This window comes from Ziziphus jujuba, chromosome 2 (genome assembly GCF_031755915.1).
Source record: "Ziziphus jujuba cultivar Dongzao chromosome 2, ASM3175591v1".
Taxonomy (NCBI): Eukaryota; Viridiplantae; Streptophyta; class Magnoliopsida; order Rosales; family Rhamnaceae; genus Ziziphus; species Ziziphus jujuba.
Genome location: NC_083380.1, coordinates 11,336,273 through 11,360,430, shown reverse-complemented (window position 1 = coordinate 11,360,430; position 24,158 = coordinate 11,336,273). Strand labels below are relative to the sequence as shown.

Below are 24,158 nucleotides of genomic sequence, written 5' to 3'. Positions count from 1 at the left end.
TATTCTCTCTTACAATATTACCAAAGAAAAAATATATATTCTTTGTTACAAAATAAAAGACAACCAACCCTTGCCAAAAAATATAATAATAATAATAATATATTAAAAGGAACTAATTAACCAAATTTTTAGCATTGTAGAGCAACAATTTATGTTTTAAGAAAAATAAAATACATAATTTTAAAAATACATATATAAGTCTTTAATTAATCCAATCAATCTGTATAATTATTTTGATATTATTTTGTAGGCATAAAATAGAGTTCGGAAAAATTTTGGTTTGGGCCAAAAGACATTCAGAGAGACAGAGAGAAACAGACACCACTTGTCTGATGTAGAAGCTAAAAGCCTCATAAAGTGCCAGCAGCCCAACCATGCAATTTGAAATTCCAACACCTGTTCTGGTTTTTGTTTGTTTCTCTATCTTTCTTTCCTTCCAATTCTCTGCCACTTGCCACCAAAACATCCGGCCGTAAGGACCTTGGAACACCTGGTTCACTGCTTTCTCTCTCTTTCTGATTGTAGAAGATAACTATAAATCAAGCAGCAAATGGGTTCTCTTCTGAGCTCAAGCAAGAAAAGCCAGGAAGAGCTGGAAATGGCGCTAGACAAGGCCAAGCAAATTGTTAACTCCAACCCTGTCGTCGTTTTCAGGTCGCTTTCTTTTCGATCATACTACTTTTCTTTTTCCATTTTGACTTTATTTCCGAAACCCAAAACTTTAATCTAATCAATTGAGAAGTTTGGCTCAAATATCAATTAGTAACCCACTTAAGATTTTGCAAAATGAGTAAAGATTATACCTTTTCTGCGTTTTGTATCTACCCTTTTTTTTTTTTTTTTTTTTTTTTTTTTTTTTTTTTGTGTTCTGTCAAAGCATCTAATTGGACCGACTTTATTTCCAAAGCCCGCCCAAAATCTAATTTATTGAGAATATTAGCTCAAATATCAATTAATAACCCACTTAAGGATTTGCAAAACGGGTAAAGATCATAACTTTTCTGTGTTTTTTATCTGATTGGGCTTGGAGACCAACTTTGATCATGCAAATTGATTTAACAATTTATATGCTTTGGTTTATTGTGTCTAATATGATCTTTTATAAAATTGAATCAGCTTCCTGTTTTCTTAATTAAGTTTACCAACGGAAATTTGATTTCTTTTATCTTTTTTCTTTTTCTTCAATTCTATTGGCAGTAAAACTTATTGTGGGTACTGCAAGAGGGTCAAACAGTTGTTGACACAACTTGGAGCAAGTTACAAAGTCATTGAACTGGATGAGGAAAGTAAGACTTATAATGTTTTGGGATTATTAGCTTTTCCGTCACTGATTTTGCCTGACGATAAAATTGCCTATATTTCCATCGTTTTGGATTCAAAGTTTGCATTTGACTTTTTGAGTAAGGGCATGGTGTTAAAGAATTTGATTTTGATTTTTCCTTTTCTTGTTGTGGAAAATGGTTTAAATTAGATGTTTGGTTTCTTTTTCAAGAATGACATTCTTACAGGTTATTTACAATTTAGTCGGCTTCTAGACTAATTTATATAAAACTGCTGCGAAGAATAGATTTCTGAACATATTAACAGGGTTGGAAACTATTACTTTGGACATTGTTGGATTCTTGATTTCAACTGAAAATTTCCTTTTGGGAATCCTGTACTTCAACTTGAATAGGCATTGAAACAGCTTTCTGGTGTGCTGGTGACTATTGACTAGCACGACTTGGTGTTATTCCTTCTTGCCAAATCCAAATCGAATCCCAGTTTTTGAATAAGATATTATATACAATTCTGTAGAAACTTTTATTTTATGGGCTAGCAAGTTTACTAAAGAAGTGAAATTAGGCTGTCTAATCAAGTTTAAGGCTTTAAGCCAACTTTATTCTTTGCCTGTCACTGAATTGAAAAAAAAAATTGTTTTTCTATTGAAAGGTGATGGATCTGAAATTCAATCAGAGCTAGCAAAGTGGACAGGGCAAAGAACTGTTCCTAATGTGTTCATAGGGGGGAAACATATTGGTGGCTGTGACTGTAAGTTCCAATTTTACATTTTTCATTTTTTTTTTTCAATTAGATTCAATCATGCATGGCTTTTGTTGTCAAGCTCTCTATGAAACCAACAAAAACCCGTCAAATAATTTCCTTTTTACTTATTTATTTTCATTTTCCCTTATTTTTTCGAATCATTGCAGCGGTTTTAGAGAAGCACCAGGCAGGTCTCTTGGTGCCACTTCTCACTGATGCTGGTGCCATCACCAATAATTCTGCTCAGCTGTGAATAACATAGCCACAGAACCTTTCCTGTTCCAAATATGAAGAAAATGCTATTATAGACCAGAAACTGCACGCTGTAAAATAGTAGTAATAAACCCATATATGTATGTTCTTTTATGTTGTGTATTTGACTAGTATGAACATGGTGTTCTATTCACTCTCTAAATTATTATTATTATTTTTTTCATACTAAGTTATAGTTAAAAAGGGTTATTGAGATCTGGTTTTCGCACAGAGCCATCATTAAAGCAAAAACTTGTACAATTGACTGTTATTTATCCGCCATGAGACAGCAAAACTTGCAAATTTGTTCCTTCTCTTAGAGTTTTAGAGCTTGATCAGCACGGTAGGATTTTTTTGTTTTTTTTTTGGGTTATGTGCCAAAACGGTCGTTTGTGATCCTTTACGTGGGTATAACTATAAGTAGGATATTTGGGCTTTAGGAATTTTCAACAATTCTATTTATATTTCCTTTGGATAAAAAAGTAACTTTGTGCTTAATGCATGAACAATTCTTTTTTGAGATAATTCACTAAAAATTATGTTTTGAGATAGAAATCAGTGTAATAATAAAAATTAAATAAATAAGCAAAAGACAATAATACCCATTCATTTGCTGGTTTTTGTTTTTTCCTCTGTTTTTCCCTTTTCTTCCAATTCTATTGCCAACAAAACATCCACCTCAAGGGCCTTCCGCTGCTTTCTCTCTCTCTCTCTCTCTCCGATTATAGAAGATAAGCTTGAATCAAACAGCAAATGGGCTCTTTTCTGAGCTCAAGCAAGAAGAGCCAGGAAGAGCTAGACATGGCGCTAGAGAAGGCCAAGCAGATTGTTAACTCCAACCCAGTCGTCGTTTTCAGGTCTCTTTCTTTTCGATCATAGTACTTTTCTCTTTCCATTTGACTTTATTTCCAAAATCCAAAACTTTAATCTAATCAATTGAGCAGCTTAGCTCAATTATCAATTAGTAACCCACTTAAGATTTTGCAAAATGGGTCATCTAATTTATTGAGAAGATTAGCTCAAATATCAATTAGTAAACCACTTAAGATTCTGCGAAATGGGTAAGGATTATAACTTTTCTAGGTTTTGTACCTAATAGGTTTTGGAGACCAACTTTGATCATGCAAGTCGGTTTAACAATTTATATGCTTTGGTTATGGTGTCTAATATTATCTTTTGTAGAAGTGAATCAGCTTCCTGTTTTCTAACCAAGTTTATAAATTGAAATTTGATTCCTTTCTCTCTTTCCTGTTCTTCAATTTGCATTTGCAGTAAAACTTATTGTGGGTACTGCAAGAGGGTTAAACAGTTGTTGACTCAACTTGGAGCAAGTTACAAAATCATTGAACTGGATGAGGAAAGTAAGACTCATAATCTCTTGCGATTTATAGGCTTTTCTGTCATTAATTTTTCATGTTGATAAAAATTGTCTATATTTCCATCATTTTAAATTTTAAATTTGACTTTGACTTTAAGTTCATGTTCTTACAGAATTTGATTTTTCTTTTTCTTCTTGTTGTGGAAAATGGTTTAAATTAGATGTTTGGTTTCTTTTTAAAGTATGTCTCTGTTACAGATTATTTACTGGGCTTCAAGACTGATTTAGTTAAAACTGCTTTCAAGAATAGATTTCTGAAGATACTAACAGGATGGTAAACTATTATTAGATTCTTGATATCAACACAAAATTTCCCTTTAGAAATCCTATACTCGGCTTCTAGGCTGATGACTATTTGCTAGCAGTGACTTGGTGTTCTTCTTGCTAAATCCCAGTTGAGAATAACCAAATAAGATATTATTTTTACTTCTGTGGAAACTTTTTTTTATGGGCCAGTGAGTGCACTAAAGAAATGTGTTTTAGGTATCCAATCAAGTTTAAGGCTTTAAGGCAACTTTATTCTTGCCTATCATTGAACTAAATTGAAAAACTTGTCGTTCTACTTAAGGTGATGGATCTGAAATTCAATCAGAGCTAGCAAAGTGGACAGGGCAAAGGACTGTTCCTAATGTGTTCATTGGGGGAAAACATATTGGTGGCTGTGATTGTAAGTTCCACTTTTTACATTTTTCCCAATTTATATTCAATCAAGCTTGGCTTTTGTTATCAAGCCTTGTCTAATTAAAAAAAAAAAAAACCATCAGATAATTTCCATTTTTACTTATTTATTTTCCTTTTCCTTTTTTTTTTTTTTTTTTTTTTAATCACTGCAGCTGTTTTAGAGAAGCAGCAGGCTGGTCTGTTGGTGCCGCTTCTCACTGATGCTGGTGCAATTACCAAGAATTCTGCTCAGCTGTGAATAACATAGCCACAGAGCCCTTCCTGTACACAAGTTGAAGAAAATGATCCGACTGACCGGAGACGACACGCTGTAAAATAATAGTATAAAATTCAAATATGTTGTGTATATGAATAGTATGAACATGGATTTCTAATAACTCTCTAAATTACCACATTCTGGTTTTCTGCATATTTCAGCTGCAACTTTTGGTTTGGGGCTTTTTAACTGAGTTATGGTTGAAAAAGGTTACCTCTATCTTATTTTGGTGTATCAAATTTGTTGACCATGTGGATGTCCAAGTTGAGGTCTGGTTTTGCGCAGAGCCATTATTACTCGTAAAAAAAAACTTGTATAATTACCTGTTCTTTAGCAAAGAATCAGCAAACCTTGCAAATTTGTTTTGAGTTTGAAAGGATGACCAGAACAGCAGTTTTGTCGGGGCATATAAGTAGGAAAATCTGATCTTTAGCTTCACATTGTCCAGTTTATTTTTATATGCGTAGAGTGTTGGTAGTCATCGAATTTAAGGACACCAAACGGAATTTTTAACATTTCTATTTGTTATTTCCTTTGGGTAAAAGAGAACTTTACATTTGAACAACTATATTTTTTGGCAAAGCAAGAACGACTTAAGCAATTTACTTCTCTCCTTAGGAAAATAAACCAAAAAGACTACTCGTACTGACTAAACAGTGGTCTCAGTCTAATGTTGGATTTCTAGTCAGCACAGCTGCATAATAATATATATTTATAGACCGAATAAGCATTAAGTGAGGATGGTTTAATGGTACGCATTGATCGTGTGCGTTCAAGACACAGAGAGATTTTTGTAATGATAAAAAAAATAAAAAAATAAAAAAAAGAGACCCAATAAGCAATAACATTTGTGGATCCACATTCATCCAAATGGTCACCCAAAGCTTTGTTCTTATTATATTTTCATGACGGGCTTTTCTCCTAGATCACTTTCCTCAAAACGTTTAAGAATTTATGGCCAAGTGCTAGCAATAGGTTTTGAATAATATTAAGGAACTTACATGTTTACTTTTCATTAGCCTATCTCGAAGATTTCTATCTCTACAAATTTGACAGTCTAAACGAATGTAATAAACAATCCACGCTGCGAAAAAGACAGAAAGCCAGGAATAAAAGAAAACCCAAAATTGTACAATGCTAAGTTTACTTCCCTCTCAAGTCTCACCACCCCAGCCAAAAAAAAGAGAATCATGGGCTTCAAACTGTGGTATTTTCCTTGGCTTCTGTATCCATTTTCAGATGGAAAATGCATGAACTTGTAGAATTATCAGTACCCTTATCTTTGGAAGGAACAAGTGCCATGGAATCCACGTTCCAATACCCAAAAGCCCATCTCTCCTGATCTAATTCTTCTTTCCTGTGCTCGGGTCCACCACCAACAACACCAACACCACCACCACCATCCGAGGTTGAGATAGACACTTTTCTCCAATTGCACCAAATTCTAAGCATGATGTAAAGCATGACCAAGCATATTGCTGTTGATGTCAAAACAATGCCCACTATGATGCTTGCCACTGCAGTATTTGACAGGCGCTTTTTACCTTGCCTCTCCAATTCCATACACGATACCAATGGTGGGCCACATAGCTTGTCATCATTTCCCATGAATGAGCTTAGTGGGAATGACGAAAAAGTTGTGGGAATTCTTCCTTGGAGATGATTATTTGACAGGTTCAGAACATGCATGCTTCTCAGTTTTCCAAGTGATGATGGAACTTGTCCTTGGAGCTGATTAGAAGAGAGGTTTAGTCTCTCCAACTTCATTAGATTTCCTAGAGATGGTGGGATTTCACCAGTGAGTTTGTTCTTGCTCAGGTCCAAGATTACTTGCAACTCAGTCAACCTTCCCAGCTCATCCGGTATAGAACCTGTCAGAGAATTCTCTGAAAGCCTCAATTCATAGAGCTTCTTGCATTGCTGAATTGTTGATGGAATGGATCCTGAAAAGTTGTTTCTTTGAAGATTGAGGACATTGAGAGAAGTAAGGTTTCCAATCTCTTTTGGGATCATGCTTGAGAGATTGTTGCTATAAAGAGAAACTTTCAGCAACTTTGAACATTTCCCAAGCTCTGAAGGTAATGTTCCATGGAAGTTATTAGAGGAGAAATCTAGCTCACCAAGGTCTTTTAAGCTCCCCAACCATGAAGGCATTGTGCCTGCTAATTGGTTGTTACTGAGCAACAGGTGCTCAAGCTTTTTACAGCCTGAGAGTTGTGGTGAAACTTCACCAATCAGATTGTTGAATGATAGATCAAGAAAATTGAGCTCTGTGAGTTGGGAAAACTCGGAAGGAATGCTACCGGTAAGGTAATTGTGTGCAAGGCGAAGACGAGTTAAATTTCGAGATTTGGCTAGTCTAGGAGGGATGGGACCTGAGAAGCTGTTATTTGTCAAATCAAATGCAGTAAGAGAATTTGAGCCAGTGAGAGGGTAGATGCTTCCATTAAACCTGTTGTGAGAAAAATTTATGATTTTGAGTTTTTTGAGAAGGAAAAGAGATAAAGGAAGAGGGCCTTTGAAGGAGTTGTTGTAAAGTGTAATGGTGCTTAGTTCTGAAAGGAATCTGAATGTGGGTGGCAACGATCCTGAGAGCTTGTTATCAGCCAAGGCCAAGAACTGAAGCTTTCTGCAGTATCCCAAGCTTGGTGGGATTGGACCGGATAAGTCATTCTGCCTCAGTTGAAGCAAAACTAGATTCTTAAGTTTCCCAATCATTTCAGGAATGGACCCTATAAAATGGTTTCCAAAGAAATCAATTTCTGTTAAATTTGTGCAGTTTGTTAACTCCCATGGTATTTCTCTTGACATCTGGTTATCATAGAGGTAAATGGCTTTTAGCCTCTGTAGCTTTCCAATCTCCACTGGAAGACTACCTTTGATCATGTTGCCAAACAGAAAAAGATTTTGCAAATTGCTCATGTTTCCAATTTGAGGAGGTAGATTTCCTGAAAAGCTGTTGTTGTTGAGTAGCAGATCTGTGAGGCTCTCTAACCTGTCCAACATAGGCGATAATTCTCCTTCGAAGCTGTTGTCTGAGAGGTCTAATTGTTGGAGTGAAGAACAGCTGAGTAGCTCCAAAGGAAACTTTCCAAAGAGCATATTTCGAGCCAGAAGAAGTTGTTGCAAATTTGAGTTTCTGAAGCAAAAGTTGCTTGGAATGCTACCGGTCAATGCATTATCAGAAAGAACCAGAACTTCAAGACTCTTTAACTGGGTATTGAGAAGAGTGATGTTTCCAGAGAGGTTGTTTCTTGACAAATCAAGCACCTGAAGCTGTAACAACTGGTTAAACTCTAAAGGAATGTTGCCTCTGAATCTGTTACCGAGCAAATTTAAGTACGTCAAGTTGGACAAGCTACTTAATGGAACAGGAATATTTCCCGAAAGACTGTTGTTTGCCAGGTTCAGAAGCTGCAATGATTTAAGTGACCCCATTGAAGAAGGGAGTTCTCCTTCAAGCATGTTGTTTGATGCTGCAAAGTTTTGAAGCTCTTTGCAGCCACGGATTTCTTCAGGTATGTTACCACTGAGACTGTTGTTCTGCAAATCAAGAGACATCAGATGCTTCAAACTGCCAATCTCAACTGGAATACTTCCGTTCAGTTGGCAGTAGGCAATAGCTAATACTCTCAATTCAATCAAGTTACAAATAGTAGGTGTGATTTCACCTGATAACATGTTGTCTCCTATTCTAAGAACCTGCAAGTTTTTCAAAAGACCTATCTCTTCAGGAATATTACCAGAGAGATAGTTTGAATGCAGGAGAAGTGTTCTTAGATTTTGAAGCCGTCCAAGCATAGGAGGTATTTGGCCAGTGAGAGAATTCAACGACAAGTCGAGTGTTTGAAGTGAAGTGAGGTTCTGGAGCTCTTTTGGAATGGAACCAGACAGTCCTGAACCGGATAGGTTCAAGCTCACCACAATATGGTTTTGATCAGATGAACATGTAAGACCATTCCAGCTGCATAAATTAGTTTCTGGAGACCAGTTCTCCAGAACTTTTTCTGGGTCAACTAGTTCTGATTTGATTCTCAGAAGCCAGTAGGAATCTGTGAAGTTCTCTCCATGACAAACAGAAAGAACAGCAGTAATTACAGCCAAAAACAACAAGAAAGAAGAAATTTCACTGCCAGTCATTTCCACACTTGAGGTCAAAGCTAAGAAATTCAAACAAAGTATCTGATTCTTGATTCTTAAGGTTTATTATAACTAGTGGGGAAGTTTAGTTCCATGTAGAAATGAAGAAGGAAACAACAAACAAAGAAATCTGGAGATTCAACAGAATCAGGAAAGCAAATGGTCAACAGAGATGGATAGGATATTAGGGAGTGAATTTGAAACCTCTGGTTTTAAAACAGCTTGGGATTATGGCTGTGCATGGGGTTTTTGGGAGTTTATATTGTTCAGATAAAGGACAAGCCTAATCAGTATAGAAAGTAAGTAATCACAATGCAGCAAAAAGTAATTAGGCTTTGAACTCTATTAAGGTGGCCATCTCTTCGTTACCTTTTTCAGTTTTACTAAAAGCGAATGAGTTTTTTTCTCCTTTTTCTTGTAAAGGAAATGATGGAATATTATAAGCATGCTTTTGTAAGTTAAAAGTTAGGGAATTTTATGGACACAAGATGGTATGATGGGCACTGCTGAAAGAACAAAAAGTTGAAAAATGACCCAATTGATAGAAAATTTCAAGTGGACCCCTCTTTAGCCACTATTTGGAGTTAAAAAATAGGGTGTCCCTCTGCTATGTAATACACTTTGATCATATTCAGAAGAATAAAAGAAAGGGGAAAATCCCAAAAATGACAAAGCAAAATTCCAAACAGACTGAGTAGATTTGACTTTACTAAGAGGCATGGTCAATTAAAACTTCCAAGGTTTGTCAATTAAACAGGTGCAGAGCCATTAAGTTTTTTTATGGAAGTCATAGAATGAGAAGCATAAAGGATATATCATACATTCATGCACCTATGAAGTTTGATTTGCCTAACAATATTCAATGACCAAAAGGTCAAAGTTTAGCCAAAACTAGTGGTAGTAGCCAAACACTGAATTATAAAGGAAGATGAAAATCAACAGCTTGATCTAAGGATTTTCCTTTTGATTGATGATGGTGTATGTTTGAATTTCCTTCTATAGTTCAGAAATCATCCACATGCATCTATGGACATCAAATCTTCTGTACATTCTGATATGAATAATTTTATTCCAATTTTTTTATTTTTATTTTTATTTTTTTATGATTATTATTATTATTATTGTTGATAAGGATTTGAGGGTTTCAAACCTGAAATTCTTTCCCTCAAACCTAAACCACCTAATACCAAAATAAAAAACAGGAAGAAAACAGAAAAAAGCAAAACAACTACATTTGATCGAATTTTTCACAGCAGAGACCAGCTTCTTCAATTATGTGTGAAATCCAGTATATAGACAAAAAAGCATGTGAGGTTTGGTATAATAGGTTTGGAAGGTGTTTGTATTGGCCAAGTAAGGTTTAGTTTAAACTATAAAAAGGATTCTTTTTTATAGGGATCCCAAACAAAAGAGGACAAATAAGTTAGTTTCACAATTGGATTTTCTTTTGGAAGAGCATTATAACTCGTTAGTTAATAGCTTTATATCTCTCTCATTTTTGCTTAGTCTCTCAGGAATTCAAAAGCTAGGACAAACCAATATGGATTTAAAAAAAAAAAGAATCCAATAGAAATTGCCCAACCAGAAAATCCCAGAAAGACAAACAAATTACTTACTAGTTACTCCACCTAGCTGGACCAGGTATATCCCAAATGCTAGTTTTCAACTTTTTTTTTTTTTTTTCTTTCTTTTTTCCCAAGGATTAAAGGTTACCAAAGTGCTCCACAAGTGAATGCATGCTTGAAAATCAACGTGCTCAAGATATTATCAACCTTTTTTTGTTTTCTTTTTGGGTTCTTTATTATATGTTTCTCGGTTCTATTTGTCAAACACCCAATTGACGTTCTATTTGTAGTTTTCTAATAGCAAATAAGATATACTTTTCATGTTTTCCAAGCTGCTAAGAAATACAATAAAAATAAAATATAAAATAGTTTTATTAGAATATAATTATGCTCTCACCTAATCTGAGTTTTGGTCTAATCTACTATTTAAATAAAGGGAAATTAATGTTAATAATATATACCCTCCCCCTCCATTCTTTTTGGTATTTGAAATAGTAATAGAAGATGGGTTAATTTTAATTTTTATCAATACCAATGAGAGACAAATGGAATTAACAAAGAAATGAAGACAAAGTAGAAGGTGGAATTATTGAGGATGATGATAAATAGGAATTAAATTAACATTGAGGTGATAAATCTAATTATTTACAACAAAAGGGTTCCAAGAATGAATACTTTCTGCACAAATGAGCATAAAAACAATTTCAATTAAAAAAAAAAATTCGAGAAGAAAAAGAAAAAGTCGTAGTCACAATTTCAGTGGTGCCCAATAAGTTATGAAAGAAATAAAATTGAAATTCAACAAATTTTGTCATTTCTGATGTATTCAAGAAAATATATCAAGATTATTTAGTACCCATGATATTGTATAATCTATTTCTGGTTTGGTGAGAGAGTAATTGGCTAAACTACTATTATATACGTTAGTAGCTTATGTGAGATAGTTTGACTTTATTATCTTTATCCACTACCTTTTGACTTGATATAAATCATCCACTTTTTTGTTTTTTTATTTCATGTAATGTTGTTGAGTTAAGCCCTCCTTCTGACATATGGTCCGGCAGTACTTTTGGTAGCCACTTAAAAAAATTTTCATGGTTCATCAATTTCATCACCTTTATTTATTATTATTATTTTTTTTTTTTTTTTTCTTTTTGAGTCAAAAAAATTTCATACCTCTGAACCCTCAAGATTCCTCACAACCTACAGCAAAAACAGCAAAATCGCTATAAAAATACCAAAATCCTTTTCTTCCACAAAAAATGACCCAACAAAAATTCTAGACATTGATTGGATACTATAATTTCGTAATCCAGTTACTAAAGGCTGTATTTGGCATCTCAAAAAATATTTATAATATTTTAATTTCTATTATTTGGTGAAATTTCTCCCTTCGTTTTATTTATTTATTTTTTTATTTTTTACAGAAATTACAAATAACTTGAAAACGGAGAATAAATATCTATTCAACAAATTTTAAGCTTTCCACAAAGACAAACTGAAGAATTTCTCCGTAACGACATGTTGTAGCATTTTTTTTTTTTTTTTCCTTCCCTTTCTTTTCTTTCTCTGTCTTTTGTGAATAGTGGAGAATTCAGCTTCAGGATTTAACAATACAACTTTGTAAACAACTGAGTCCAACTGAAAGAACCCCAAGAAAAACACTTTACCTCAGCAGTCTTCCATGTAGAAAAACAAAAAACTATGTGTTGCAATAAAGCATATTGACATTTCTGCATAACTTGTTTTTTGTTTTTATCAACTTTTTGCTCTCTCCAGAGTTCACTATCTGCATTTACAAAATCCTGCAATAACCTTTCAACTTGCTTTTATACAAGAAGCAAGGTGCTTCAGTACCCATTTGCTCTCAAACTGCCACCAAAAACTATAACCTAATAGCCCGTTTGTCTTGCAGAACTGGACTGGATTGGATTGGACTACTTTTAAGTTCAAACCAATCAGATTGGAGTATTTTAGATTTAACTCAATATGATTGGACAAGACTTCCCATAGTCCAGTCCAACCAAGCCAGTCCTGCAACACAAATGGGCCCTAAAAGTCTAAAACCACAAAAAGAGTTGGGACAAATTAGTCCTCAAAAGAAAAATCCTAAGTATTTTCTGGATTAAACCAGTGAGTAGCTTACCAATTACCAGTCCTTGCACAAAATTAATGCCTTACTCAGCAGTAATGGCAGTAGAAGGAAAAAATCTCATAAGGAAGCTTGAGAGAGACCAAATGCAGATAACCCCAAGACACTGAAGAACATTTAAAAGTGTACCCAAGGAACTATTTATTGCCATGTTATGAGATGTCATCTCAGCTCCTCTAACCGTATATGACAATGCCGTCACAAGTTGTGCTGCTCTATTCAGCTGGTGCAATCTATAGACCTGCATAGCAAAAAGAAATCTCTTTGATTCACGAGGTTACCAGATATAAAGAGACCATGCATGTAACTATGTTGATCAAGAGGAGCAGAAAACAGTTAAATTGTAAAGATGTTTCGATAAAACATGACCAAAGATAAGATTGGCTTTACCTGAAAGATTATTGGGATAACAGGCCATGAAGGCGATTTCTTGTATCTTGCATACTGCTCAAATGCAAACTGGACAATGATACCAACCAGGTAGGGAGCAAGTGTAGCAGAAGCAGCAGGACCAGTCCATGGCCAGACCAGTCCCATTGTCACCATAGGAATTATAAGACTAAGTACCAGGGTAGCAACAGATGAGACTCGCTGTCCTAATTGAGAAGCCAGGATTTTATTATTGTTTGCAGTGGTTTCTTGTAAAGTAGGCCTCCTTAAATGGTCAATAAGAAGAACAAACACCGCAGCGCCGCAGTAGAAAAGAGCTTCCGTGAAAAACAATATAAGGAAATCTGATAAAATAACATTTTACAAAAGAACTTAGTAACCACAATTAACAGGATTTAAGAATTTTGAAGAGAAAATTGACATTTATTATATGAATCAAACACTGATTTATAAAACTCTATGGATCCCAAATTGGAAATAACAGCAAAAGCTGCTTTCCAAATCCACTCCAGTTTGAACTACATGTCATACTCTTTTTTGCTTTCATATTGATTTTCAAAATTTTCATCCCTATCCACTTGATAGTACCCTTCATGGTACCCTTCTTTTCTATAGATTCTCCTGCACCATCATCATTTAACTATGCTTTTAGTATGCCTGAAGTCTTCCATTTCAGTTGGGTTATCTTTCAAATTTCCCACCCTATTTAACACATGTCGTGGTATTAAAGGTATATACAATCCTCCCCATGCTAAACACCAAGAATGGTCTCAAGTAATCTAAGAAACTTTCTAGCAGCATTCCTTCACCAGTAACTTCCTAGTGTTGATGCACCTCACTGGATTGAGCAGGCAGCAGCACCAACTCTTACCTCTTCAATGTGGAATCTATGTTAATAGAAAGACCATACATAGCTCTAATATAGACCTTCCATGTATGAGTATTTACAATGCAGCATAATAAAGTGATATCTTCCAAGATTTATGAAGACAATACATCTGAGATAAATTGGCTTCTGAATTATTAAACTAAGCATGTCAGAAGAAAAGAGAAGATTTGAATTAAACTTCCACAATAATGAAAGTGCTCCAATTCACCTGTCAACAGAGAGTCCTCAAATATAGTCGAGAGAATTCTGCGCAAGTACAATGAAGGGAAAACAAAAGATGCCACCAGAACAGCTGGACCAACAATCCATAGAAGGTTGTTACTATTCCTCTGAGGACCAGACACAGGGGCATCATTCTCTGCTTTATAAGGACGGTTATAAAAGGAGATGAAACCTGGCTTTCCATCAGTACCATCAAAAGGGATATATGAACTGCTAGTAATAAATAAATCTTCATTGTCAGAATAGTCACTTTCTTGATCTGAAGTATCTTCTTCTATCTCACTGTACTGTGATCGATCTTCAGAAACTGCAAAGAAAACACTCTGCCGTTTTCTGAACCTTCCTCTTGAATTCACGATCCCATGTATGCACTTGCATGACTTGCCTACTCATAATACCACAAGGAATACACAAAACAACATCAGAGCAATAGTAACGAATCTGACACTTTTCACCGCAGTTAATGAGACAATAACTCAAAAGGTATTCAGTATCATCACACTAACAAGTCACCTAATTTGCAATTACACAGATTAAGTCAGAAATGGTAGTTCTACTGAAATAGAGTCCTAATAATCCAGAGATTCCCTTTTTACAATGATAGCCAAATTTTCAAAAAGCCTCATGGACTAAACAGAGTTTTGGGCTCGACATAATGCACCTACAAACAGAATGTAGAATTTCGACAACTAAAACAAAAGATACAGAAGGTCACCTCTAGAATATCTTAACACGTGAGCTTCATGTTGCTGTTTTCCATACAAACCTCGTGAAAAGCTCAACTGGATATAAAGAAAAGAATTCACATTAGCTGAAGTCTAAACATTCTAAGAAAATCTCTTTCAACATTCTAAGATTAGCAAGTAATACGAAATAACCAGAAACAAATTGAAAATCCAAACATGCAACAGAATTTCACACAAGTAAACAAGTTGGAGGCCTTTCAGCGGTCATTTATGATGGAAATCCACAATGCAGCATTCATATGTAATCTGTTTGCATAAGTAAGACTCCAAAGTTGCATAAGTAAGATTCCAAAGTTCAATGGTTCCTCTAGGAAAAAAAAAAATGTGAAGAGATATCAAGCCGAAAGACATAAGTTGAATAATCCAAACTAATTACTGATTCACAACCATAAGTCATATAATCCAAACTAATTACTGATTCAAGTATTAGAACTACAATAGCAAACCCAAAATAATTGATTTTAAGGCCATTTGGAGACCACCAAATGACCACACTGGATAAATTCGATTCCTTAAACCTATCCAAATCTTCCTTTCTTTTTGACATTCAAAATTAGTAGATTATTTAGAAAAAAAAGAAGAGTCAAAACCCATTTACCAATACATAAATTCTTAGTCCTTAAAACCTAACTTGCACACTTATCACAACATGAATATATGAAATTTCTGGGGAAAACAAAAAATCAAAATTTTCTTTTTTCTGAGTTACCAACCAACCGTGGCCGAAACACACCTGAGAGCTTCCTCTTCTTCTTGTATGAAAAGGAGAAGAAAGAGAAGCGACAAAACAAGAAAACGAAGAACCAACTTTAGCTGCCATATCTGAAAGCAATGAACCAACCCCCACTGACCCAGTTCGTCACAGACTCAACAACGGCATGCTGGTTGATTCTAAAGCAAACCCATTAGATTACAAGGAAATTTAGAAATTCCCATCGCAGAAATTTCACCGAGAAAGAAACGAACCGGAGAGGAAAGTGTAAGGAATCGGAGATTCTGAGGCTTGGGGGCTATGGAGGAATATTGAGAGAGAGAGAGAGAGGAGTGAAAACGAATGCAAAGACAGCGGCGTGTTTTGTTTGTGTTTGAGTGGGGTTGAAGGGCGGGTGAAAATATTGTTTTGGACAAATCCTAAATCCAATTCCCATTGCTATGTCTCTCGCAATGACCTCTCACTTTTCACTCTGCGGATATTTTGGTTTTTTAATTTTTTTATTCTTTCTTGTAAAGTACATCGTACTATTTTTATTTTTCTTTTTATAATTTTTTTATTTATTGTCTATTTTTGAAGAAATGCTAGCAACGAATTAACTAAAATGTGCCAATTTAACTAATTGTATTTATATCAAATCCAACATTTAAATAAGTATATAGCACCAGATTAACTAAAAATGTGACAATTTAATTAATTTTATTCATATCAATTCTAATTTTTTCCGAAAAATATGAAAAATTCCAAAAACAACAGATGGAGTTATATTGCAGTAAAAGCAAAATATCGAGGGTGGTGGATTAATGTAATTTTTCAAAATGTATTTATGCAAATCTAGTGACACAGAGAATCAGAGATGTGCTGGAATACTATTATTATTCTTCTTCTTATTATTATCACTGTGATTATATGAATATAAATCCAACCTATTTAATAATCTTGTATATATTTGTATAAAGCTTGTTCAACCATTTAATCCACAACCTGTTCAACAATAATTGTACTCAAAAGGAGATTTTTTGTTTAAACTACTCAATATAATGTTATATAAACTTCTTATCATTTGACCTTAGACTGTTACAAAATTACTCAAAATACTGAGTTGGGCAGGATGGAAATTCAGCAGATTCAATCAAATTAGAGATTAAGATATGGAAACTAATCCTAAAACCTCACATGGTCGAAAAAAGAAAAGGAACTTGGAAACAAGCCATTTCCAAGCTCAATTAAGGATCTGATAGAAGAGTTTTAATGGATCCTGAGAAAAACCCTTTGGCAGCAACTGAATACAACATAAACAAATTAAATATAGAGCAACCTCATCAAATATGAAGTTATTGCCTTAAAAATATTACATAAATCAAACAACACTGCTTGACCATATGATCATTGACTAGCTCTCAAGAAGAAGACAACCCCAAATCCAAAATGGGGTTAGCTGGTTCTCTTTCATGAATCCTATGCTCTTCAAAACATTGTCAGACGCAACCTTAAATTTTCAATTTTTGCTATGACTCGACACATTTTCTCAAGATGCCACCCCCAAAATCTAAATGAGATTAGCCCTTTTTAAGAACCTGATCGTTCTGCAATAATACGGCCATATTGACTCCACAAAATCAAGGTACCTCTCCACTATCCACCCTTCCAATTCTTTCAGCTTTCTTTTGGACAGTTCTTTGTAGTTTAGGTTCTTTATGTTTTCTACAGGTTGCCAGAAGCTATGTAAATCCTTTTTGAGTTTCCCTTTTGAAATGTAGCTGTATGCCACCATGTAGTAAGTGGGTAGGTTCTTAATTACTTTAACCGTCTGTTTGAAGCTGAAGACGTAGAGTGCAAACAACCATTGAAACAACTTGACGTAGAGAGCTACAATCAAAGGCCCCAAAACCCATAAAGGAGTCAACTCCTTCGAAACTTCAGCTCCATACATCATGTTAACTGCCAGGTACCCAGGGATGCTGCAGATTAAGCAGAGCAATTAGAAGTAATGAAAGTGCGCAGAATTGTAATGATGTCGGTTGAGCAATTTATCAAACAAATGAATCCAAGAGATGCACATACAAATCACACAATGCAAAAATCTGGTACATGCAAATAGGTGATGCTGAAGTTGGTGGTCAAGATAAGGTATTACAAAGTAGGAATGCCAGCTAATTATAAATGTTCATAAAACCTATATAGTTCCCCCAACCTGTCCACCCCCATAACCACCAAACCAAAGACCATAATACAGTTAGGAACTTCTTCATAGTTTATCAAGCACCTCACATTTTTATTTCTTTTTCCCTTTTTTTTTTTTGGGTATAATATAAAATACATTTCATTTTTTTCTCACACATAAAACATTCAGTAAACTAGTTTAAGTTCAATAGTGCAAGCCCTAATTGTCAGTGAACAACAGCATGCGCAGACTAAAATCCCAAATATTAATCACCGTACATAGATAACATCACAGGTATGGAAAAAATACCAGATAAATCAAGCCGACCTGCAGGGGTGTGAATGTATGTGTTGTTGGGTTGAGAGAGAAACAGAGGCAAAAAGCAGAGTACTTACAATATCATCAAGGGTATCTTTATTGTTGCATCCAGACTGAGACAGTGGCGCCAAACAGCTTTCAGAATTTCACTTCTTCCTTTGTCTTGTGTCACATGTTCCATTTCAGATATCTCCCTTGGAGGTGGCTCTTCTCCTAAAATTCCGTCCACCATTTGACTTGAGGATTGTGTTCGCAGAATTGCTAACCATTTCTTGAATAGTCCATGAATAGCTGGGGAAGATGCAATACTCTCGTTTGCTTCAGAAGCATAAGCAATTGGAACCTCATTTGTCTTTGGAGATTCTGTTACAGTATCCTCGTTCTCCTTTAATTTGACCAACTTCTTGGAAACCTTTGGTCCACATGCTCTGCCACCAGATTCACCTTGAGCACTTCCTTTGAAGGCTAAAATCCTTAAAGTTCTAGGTTTTAGTCCACACATGCAAGAAGTCCCTACACTGTGAAATAAGTTTTCTGAATTCATATGGTCTAGGTTAAGGAAAAATATTGTGTCTGAGTATGTGCATGTGCGTGTGTGCACAGTTAATACACATATGGAAACCTCGTATGTGCTCAAAAGGGTTTCAAAAACATGCAAGCTACAGTGAAAATGTTTAGAAACCAGAAGAAAAATCACAAAGGCATAGGTCTGAATAAGTCATCGCTCTTGATTAAAAATGAAATGTTCCAGGTAAATTAAACTAAAATAAAGAAACATCCCTGAAGAAAAATGCATATAGGATTGTTCAATAAACAATACTAGAATTACTGCAATACATTCTGTTCATTTTAAATTCCAGTGCCTTTCTTGGCCTGACCAAGATCCTTAAAGTTGCACCTTTCTGCTTGAAGGTATCAACCCTTAGCACTTGGTATCTATCTCATTAATTATGTTTCACATATGTCATCGACTGACTTTCTTTGCTTCAAAATTGTTCAGGGATATTCCTGCATCAGTAATTTCAAACATGCAAACCCTTCAAACCAATCATAAAAACAAGTCTTTTAGTCTTCACCTTTATCTCTCTTTTTATTATTGAGAAAGAAAAAAGAAAATATAATACCCATGCAACCTCAATTTAAGAAAATACAAGAGAAAGAAAGAAACAAACTTAAGATGGAAAATCCCACCTTAAATGACTATTGCGCTTTAGCAAGAAAGACCTATCTGTTCTCCCAACCATGTAGAGAGTTTTTACATAGTGTTTCAATTTCATTCCTTTGCTCCATGAGGGCTTCGAAGGTAGTGTTACATAAGAACCCTGAAACGTTAGAAACCAAAAAAAATAAAAATCTCATACAAAATTTTATTTGACAACAAAAGATAACAATTCATTTGCAGTATTCAATCAAGACATGCAGAAGCATGCATGTGACTGCTAATTGCATGCTACATATACAAGCAAACTTGCAGATTATAAAAGAAAGAGTTTAAAGATAAAAACTCATCTAAGACAATAGTCAAAATGCACAGGTTAACATAATTGTAAGATGGCATTTTGAACTTAAAATAGGAATGTTTCTTTTATCATTTAACTAAGCTGAAAATCACATGGTGTAACAATAGATGCATATTGAAACTAACAGAATAAAATATGTATGGCATATGTCCTCCAAATAATATTTAAGCTTTCGATATTTTAGTGGTTTTTCAATAATTCTGAAAATAAGAAAAAATAGTCGAATACCCTGCAAGCAACAACTTCTATATGGTTCAAAAAATGCAACAAATTTAATACACTCTGGTTTAGTAAGTAAAAACAGTTATCTTAATTACTTAAAACATATTATTTAAAATAATATATCTGAATACATTATTATTGTTAACTCATGGTCTACAGGAAAGAGTTGAGATGTGCCAAAAGTTAAAAATAACAATCGTTAAATGAATTTCTTTTCCATATGCCTAATTTATACATGTCAACCCTGGATGGGTATATGACAAAACTGGCTTATTATCGCGTTCCAACAAGTTTCATGAAATTCAGAAATGCAATTCAGTTCACTATTCACACAAGGTGACTTGCACAAGTGTCATTCATCATATAGATATTATGTGATATATAATTAATTTACTGAATTTTAGATACCTTATCCATAACTCACCTGCATTTGATGGGTCACCAATGCCATTGTCTCCCCCTAAACCACCAAATCATTTACCCAGCAAGGCCTAATTCAACAAACCACCAAAAAATCAATACTTGACCATTTAGACAGAGATAAAATAATAGGAACCACAACAATTAGGAAGAGAACACATAAAGGGGAAACAAGCAGATTTGAATAGCCTATATCTATACAGTATATTTAAAAATTTCTAACCCAATTTCTAATACATCACCAAAGTGCTTTCCAAGCAGAAACCGAAATAACTTATCGCAATGTCACGGAAAAGACAAATCTAAAGGATCACATTACGAAAGACCAAGGTATCATAACAAGCTTATGTATGGTCAAAAAAAAAAAAAAAAAAGTTCCAGAAGAAACATGACAATGAAATATACTTGGAAAGCTTTAACTTTTCGGTCAAAATGACACAATGATAGTTTGAACAAACCACGTCCCAAAACCCGACAATCGTTTGTAACAAGAAGACTCCATGAAAACAAACTGAAAATTGAAACCCCAAAACCCTTTGGCCTAACTGAGCCTCAAAATCCCAGCTGAGTGTTGCTTCACCCACCTGAGAAAAACGAAAAAAACTAACTTGAAATTCTTTACTACCCTTTCCTTCCACCCAAACACAAGTTTTTCCACACATTCATGCGCCTATAAGCAAATTTCCCTGCTATATTCATTAAAAAAAAAAAAAAAAAAAAAAGGGGGTCAACATTAACTGTTTTTGTTTCCCACCCATTTTCCTATTCTTTCTCATGAACCTAACAGAAAATTAACTACATATGAACAAGGAGAATCCTTAAAAGATAATGCAAACCCCAAAAAACAAATTCTCAAAAGGAACAAACTTTAATTTCCACAAAGGGAAGCTCGGAACCAAAAGTAAATAAAAATGAAAACTTTTTAAAAGCAAAATTCAACTGACCCGTGCACTTGAATCCATGAGTTTCTTCTCTATCGTAAGTAATGAAAGAAATATAGCAATTTGGGAGAAAAATAAAAACCTATGGTTATCTTCTTTTTTATCCCTAATTTGAATTTCCTATATACAGAGAGGATAGAGGAAGATAGACAAATAATGAGGAAAAAGATGTCATGGAGAATTTTAGGGTTTTTATAGGAACACCCAATTTTTTATTAAATATTTCTTTGGGTGGTTTACGTTTGTTTTTAACAGTGGATGTTGGTGACGAACGAAGGTGTAAGCCGTAAAACATGCGGAATATGAATTTTTGGGGGGTTTTAAAAAAAATTTCACCTTCCATGATAATTTTGTAATTAAAAAAATCCCCATAATAAACCTTTTCTTTTTTTTTTTTTTTTTTTTTTTGGGGGGGGGAAGGGAATATCCCTATAATAAAGTTGTATGATAAGAATACCCCATTTTCATGTGATGTATGTCACTTACAAACTTCAATTAAAATTGATAAAAAGTATGACATGCTTTTTTGTTTTCCGTAAACAAGTATGACATGCTTTATTTTAATTAAATAAAACATTGTCTTACAATATGATTGAGATTATAAATAAATTTTGTAAAAAATTATCTAAGATTTTTTAAGAAAAATTAATTATTTTATTAAGAAATATATTTTTTTAAATAACATTGTATTTATGTAAAATTCAAGTTTCAAATTTTTAAAAATATGTTTAATATATATATATATATATCTTTTTTTATCTAAGGATAATATGGTTATTTCAAAAAATTATTAATACAATCTTGTTAATTTGTCTTTAACTATAAGTTTTTATAATTTTAAGGGGGTTAATTTAATACTAGGCATGTAAATAGCTAATATTTCAAGAATATTTAGTCTAATTTACCATATATATTTTTAAAATTCAATTTAATTTCATGATAAAAAAATTAATTTTTAATTTTATTTATGAAAAAGGGGGAAAAAAATTAAAAATTAAAGGGGTCTAGTGGCCTTTACGGACTGGGCCGTGGCCTTCTCTCTCATCCTTCGGGCTTGCGGCTTGGGGCTTGGGCCTTCAGGCCATCTGCCTTAAAGCATTCGTGGATCATTTAGACGTATATTTTTTTTTTTGGAAAATTTGGCCCAATACCTCTATAGGGATGAGCTGTACGATTTTTACCCTTTTATTTGATATTTTTTTTTTTTTTTATCCTTTTAATTTTTAATAATCCCAAAATATCTTTATATCCAAATTAAATATATATTTTTTAATATTATTTCTTTTTTTTCTTCATCCAACTGTTCTCTTCTCCTTCATCATCCTTCCCCAAAGCTGGCTTATCTCTTCTCATTCATCAAGCTTTTGTCACTTAGTTGCCATTTTGCCAAACAGCCCCGTTTCGTCTCCCCGGTCACCAAAATTTCATACAAAGAAATTGATGATTTGGAATTCGAAATTAGGGTATTGTGAAGAAGGAGGATGTGGATTTGTATACGAAGCTCAAGGGTGGTACTGCATGGCGGAAGCAGATGCCCAAGCTTGCTGTTTCACTTGGCTTCTTTGATAAAATGCCTGGTCTGTTTGCTTCATTTTTCCTTTGACTTTTCGATTTGAGTGGTTTTTAGGGTTTTTTAAAAACATTTGTGGGGTGTTTTTTTTTTTTTTTTTTTCCTAATTGCTTTTGGGATAAGTTGGAATCGAGATTAGGTTTATGTTTTTTTTTTTTTTTTTTGCTATTTCTGTAATTTTTTTTCCTTATGCTTTTGTAATTTTTTTCCTTATGCTTTTGTAATTTCCCGTGTTACTTTTAATTATATCTTATGTTATTTGTCTTGCCTTTAGGAAATTCATAGAGTGTATCTGTGGACATCCTTTTAGCATATTTTTCTGACTCTTTTAGTTCCTGAAGATGTATGAAATTTGATATTATTTTTTGAAACGAATTTGGGTGAGTGCCCCTATTTTGAAAGCTTTAATGAAAAATACCCCCCCTTGTGTTGATATGTATATATGTTAATGAAATATACCTTCTCCCTTTCAAAATTTTTTTATCTACCTTCTTATACCTATTTTATCATTTAAAAAAATTAAAAATGACTTAAGTGTTTTTTTTTTAATATTTATATTTTCTGGTAGTCTGGATTAATATTTGTTGAAGGTTGGCCATCTACTCAATGTATTGATTGAAATTGGTGTTTTTTTTGCTGTTTTGCAGATTTGGGCATCCTTTAGCAAATTAGTCTATGAGATTGGATTTTGGTTCTATACAATTCATAGAGAGCAAGGGGTATTACTGGGTATGAGCTATTGCCTCAATTGTTAGATTTGAACCTTTATACTTCTTTATGGATACTCTAGGTATTTAATTATTTTCTTTGAAACTTGTATGCTAAATATTGTAACTAACTGCAGATATTTCGTTTGATTTCATCCAGGTATCAAATCGGTCTTCGTTTTAGTGGAGGTGCCCCGTATGCTTTTAATGTTGTCATTAAAGTTTGGTATTATACCAATTGTGGTGCCAGTTGGTGTTTGAGATTTTGACATTGATGGGAAACATTGGATCAATTTGGGATTGATACCAACAGAGCCTTTTGTAGGAGCTGTAATATTCTCTAGTTTTTATTCATAAAACATTTGTACGATTTTCTCTTGCTAATTCAAATTTAGTTTTTAGTTTTTGTACATGATTCTCGTATCAAGATGATGTGTAAGGATCTAGTTTCATTATTAAATTCTCCATATTATTTAAGATGTGGAAAAGCAATAAATAAGAAGGATGAGAATTTAAATGGATGGTAATTGAGTTCTCAAATATTGGCTCTCTAGTTTTAGATTGTAGACTATTCCCAGCTTGCAAGCTTCTTCCAATCACTTTTAAAATGCAGCTCCATGGCAGTATGTCCAAACGAGAGTTGTCAGAAGGGAATTAATTGTGCACTTGTGGAAAATATTTAAATAAATGAATATGAAAGTGTAGAATAAATGTAACAGTCTCCCATTTCTCATCTACCCTCATTTCTCATTAATTGTCGAATAAAGTGGAAAATATTTAAACAAATTTTTTTACCATCTCCCATTTCTCATCTACCCTCATTAACTTCTATCCCTCTCTCTTACTCTCCTTGCTACCCCACATTCAATGAATCCTGTGTGTCTCCCT

The 24,158-nt window shown here is 34.0% G+C and overlaps 5 protein-coding genes across 6 annotated transcripts; 2 read left to right on the top strand and 3 right to left on the bottom strand.

Annotated features, from left to right (window-relative positions):
• The first annotated feature begins 405 nt into the window (after positions 1 to 405).
• On the top strand, positions 406 to 2,461 carry LOC107418378 (glutaredoxin). Its single transcript, XM_048467041.2, has 4 exons — positions 406 to 654; positions 1,198 to 1,286; positions 1,933 to 2,031; positions 2,193 to 2,461. Exons 1-4 carry the CDS (start codon positions 551 to 553, stop codon positions 2,276 to 2,278), a joined length of 378 nt encoding a protein of 125 aa, XP_048322998.2. The 5' UTR covers positions 406 to 550; the 3' UTR covers positions 2,279 to 2,461.
• A 148-nt stretch (positions 2,462 to 2,609) lies between these two features.
• On the top strand, positions 2,610 to 4,745 carry LOC125422297 (glutaredoxin). Its single transcript, XM_048473152.2, has 4 exons — positions 2,610 to 3,134; positions 3,550 to 3,638; positions 4,224 to 4,322; positions 4,489 to 4,745. The coding sequence occupies exons 1-4, from the start codon at positions 3,031 to 3,033 to the stop codon at positions 4,572 to 4,574; spliced, it is 378 nt and encodes a 125-aa protein (XP_048329109.2). The 5' UTR covers positions 2,610 to 3,030; the 3' UTR covers positions 4,575 to 4,745.
• Positions 4,489 to 9,662, bottom strand: LOC125422294 (LRR receptor-like serine/threonine-protein kinase GSO1). The gene has a single exon (XM_016016378.4). The coding sequence runs from the start codon at positions 8,730 to 8,732 to the stop codon at positions 5,790 to 5,792; it is 2,943 nt and encodes a 980-aa protein (XP_015871864.4). The 5' UTR covers positions 8,733 to 9,662; the 3' UTR covers positions 4,489 to 5,789.
• A 2,322-nt stretch (positions 9,663 to 11,984) lies between these two features.
• Positions 11,985 to 15,849, bottom strand: LOC125420396 (uncharacterized). Its single transcript, XM_060814367.1, has 5 exons — positions 15,430 to 15,849; positions 14,666 to 14,732; positions 13,937 to 14,335; positions 12,840 to 13,183; positions 11,985 to 12,690 (listed from the first exon to the last, which is right to left on the bottom strand). Exons 1-5 carry the CDS (start codon positions 15,514 to 15,516, stop codon positions 12,475 to 12,477), a joined length of 1,113 nt encoding a protein of 370 aa, XP_060670350.1. The 5' UTR covers positions 15,517 to 15,849; the 3' UTR covers positions 11,985 to 12,474.
• A 745-nt stretch (positions 15,850 to 16,594) lies between these two features.
• On the bottom strand, positions 16,595 to 21,215 carry LOC125422295 (uncharacterized). 2 transcript variants are annotated; one of them, XM_048467028.2, is made up of 5 exons: positions 20,997 to 21,215; positions 20,041 to 20,123; positions 19,082 to 19,212; positions 17,968 to 18,408; positions 16,595 to 17,369 (listed from the first exon to the last, which is right to left on the bottom strand). In XM_048467028.2, exons 2-5 carry the CDS (start codon positions 20,047 to 20,049, stop codon positions 16,958 to 16,960), a joined length of 993 nt encoding a protein of 330 aa, XP_048322985.2. In that variant the 5' UTR covers positions 20,050 to 20,123; positions 20,997 to 21,215; the 3' UTR covers positions 16,595 to 16,957. The 2 variants fall into 2 exon arrangements, with proteins under 2 accessions (XP_048322985.2, XP_048322983.2); XM_048467026.2 differs by having other exon boundaries at positions 20,057 to 20,123; positions 20,997 to 21,213.
• Between the last annotated feature and the right edge of the window lie 2,943 nt (positions 21,216 to 24,158).

Bases quoted from the DNA above. Each gene is read 5' to 3' on its own strand.
- LOC107418378 (XM_048467041.2), top strand. From the start codon at position 551: ATGGGTTCTCTTCTGAGCTCAAGCAAGAAAAGCCAGGAAGAGCTGGAA. The intron at 1,287-1,932 runs GTAAGACTTATA...TTCTATTGAAAG, and splicing joins CATTGAACTGGATGAGGAAA to GTGATGGATCTGAAATTCAA. The intron at 2,032-2,192 runs GTAAGTTCCAAT...GAATCATTGCAG, and splicing joins ACATATTGGTGGCTGTGACT to CGGTTTTAGAGAAGCACCAG.
- LOC125422297 (XM_048473152.2), top strand. From the start codon at position 3,031: ATGGGCTCTTTTCTGAGCTCAAGCAAGAAGAGCCAGGAAGAGCTAGAC. The intron at 3,135-3,549 runs GTCTCTTTCTTT...TTGCATTTGCAG, and splicing joins AACCCAGTCGTCGTTTTCAG to TAAAACTTATTGTGGGTACT. The intron at 3,639-4,223 runs GTAAGACTCATA...GTTCTACTTAAG, and splicing joins CATTGAACTGGATGAGGAAA to GTGATGGATCTGAAATTCAA.
- LOC125422294 (XM_016016378.4), bottom strand. From the start codon at position 8,732: ATGACTGGCAGTGAAATTTCTTCTTTCTTGTTGTTTTTGGCTGTAATT.
- LOC125420396 (XM_060814367.1), bottom strand. From the start codon at position 15,516: ATGGCAGCTAAAGTTGGTTCTTCGTTTTCTTGTTTTGTCGCTTCTCTT. The intron at 14,733-15,429 runs GTGTGTTTCGGC...CTTTATATCCAG, and splicing joins GAAGAAGAGGAAGCTCTCAG to TTGAGCTTTTCACGAGGTTT. The intron at 14,336-14,665 runs GTGACCTTCTGT...TATTATGAGTAG, and splicing joins CGTGTTAAGATATTCTAGAG to GCAAGTCATGCAAGTGCATA.
- LOC125422295 (XM_048467026.2), bottom strand. From the start codon at position 20,083: ATGGCATTGGTGACCCATCAAATGCAG. The intron at 18,409-19,081 runs GTGGGATTTTCC...CTTATTTCACAG, and splicing joins AAGCGCAATAGTCATTTAAG to TGTAGGGACTTCTTGCATGT. The intron at 17,370-17,967 runs GTAAGTACTCTG...CTTAATCTGCAG, and splicing joins AAGATACCCTTGATGATATT to CATCCCTGGGTACCTGGCAG.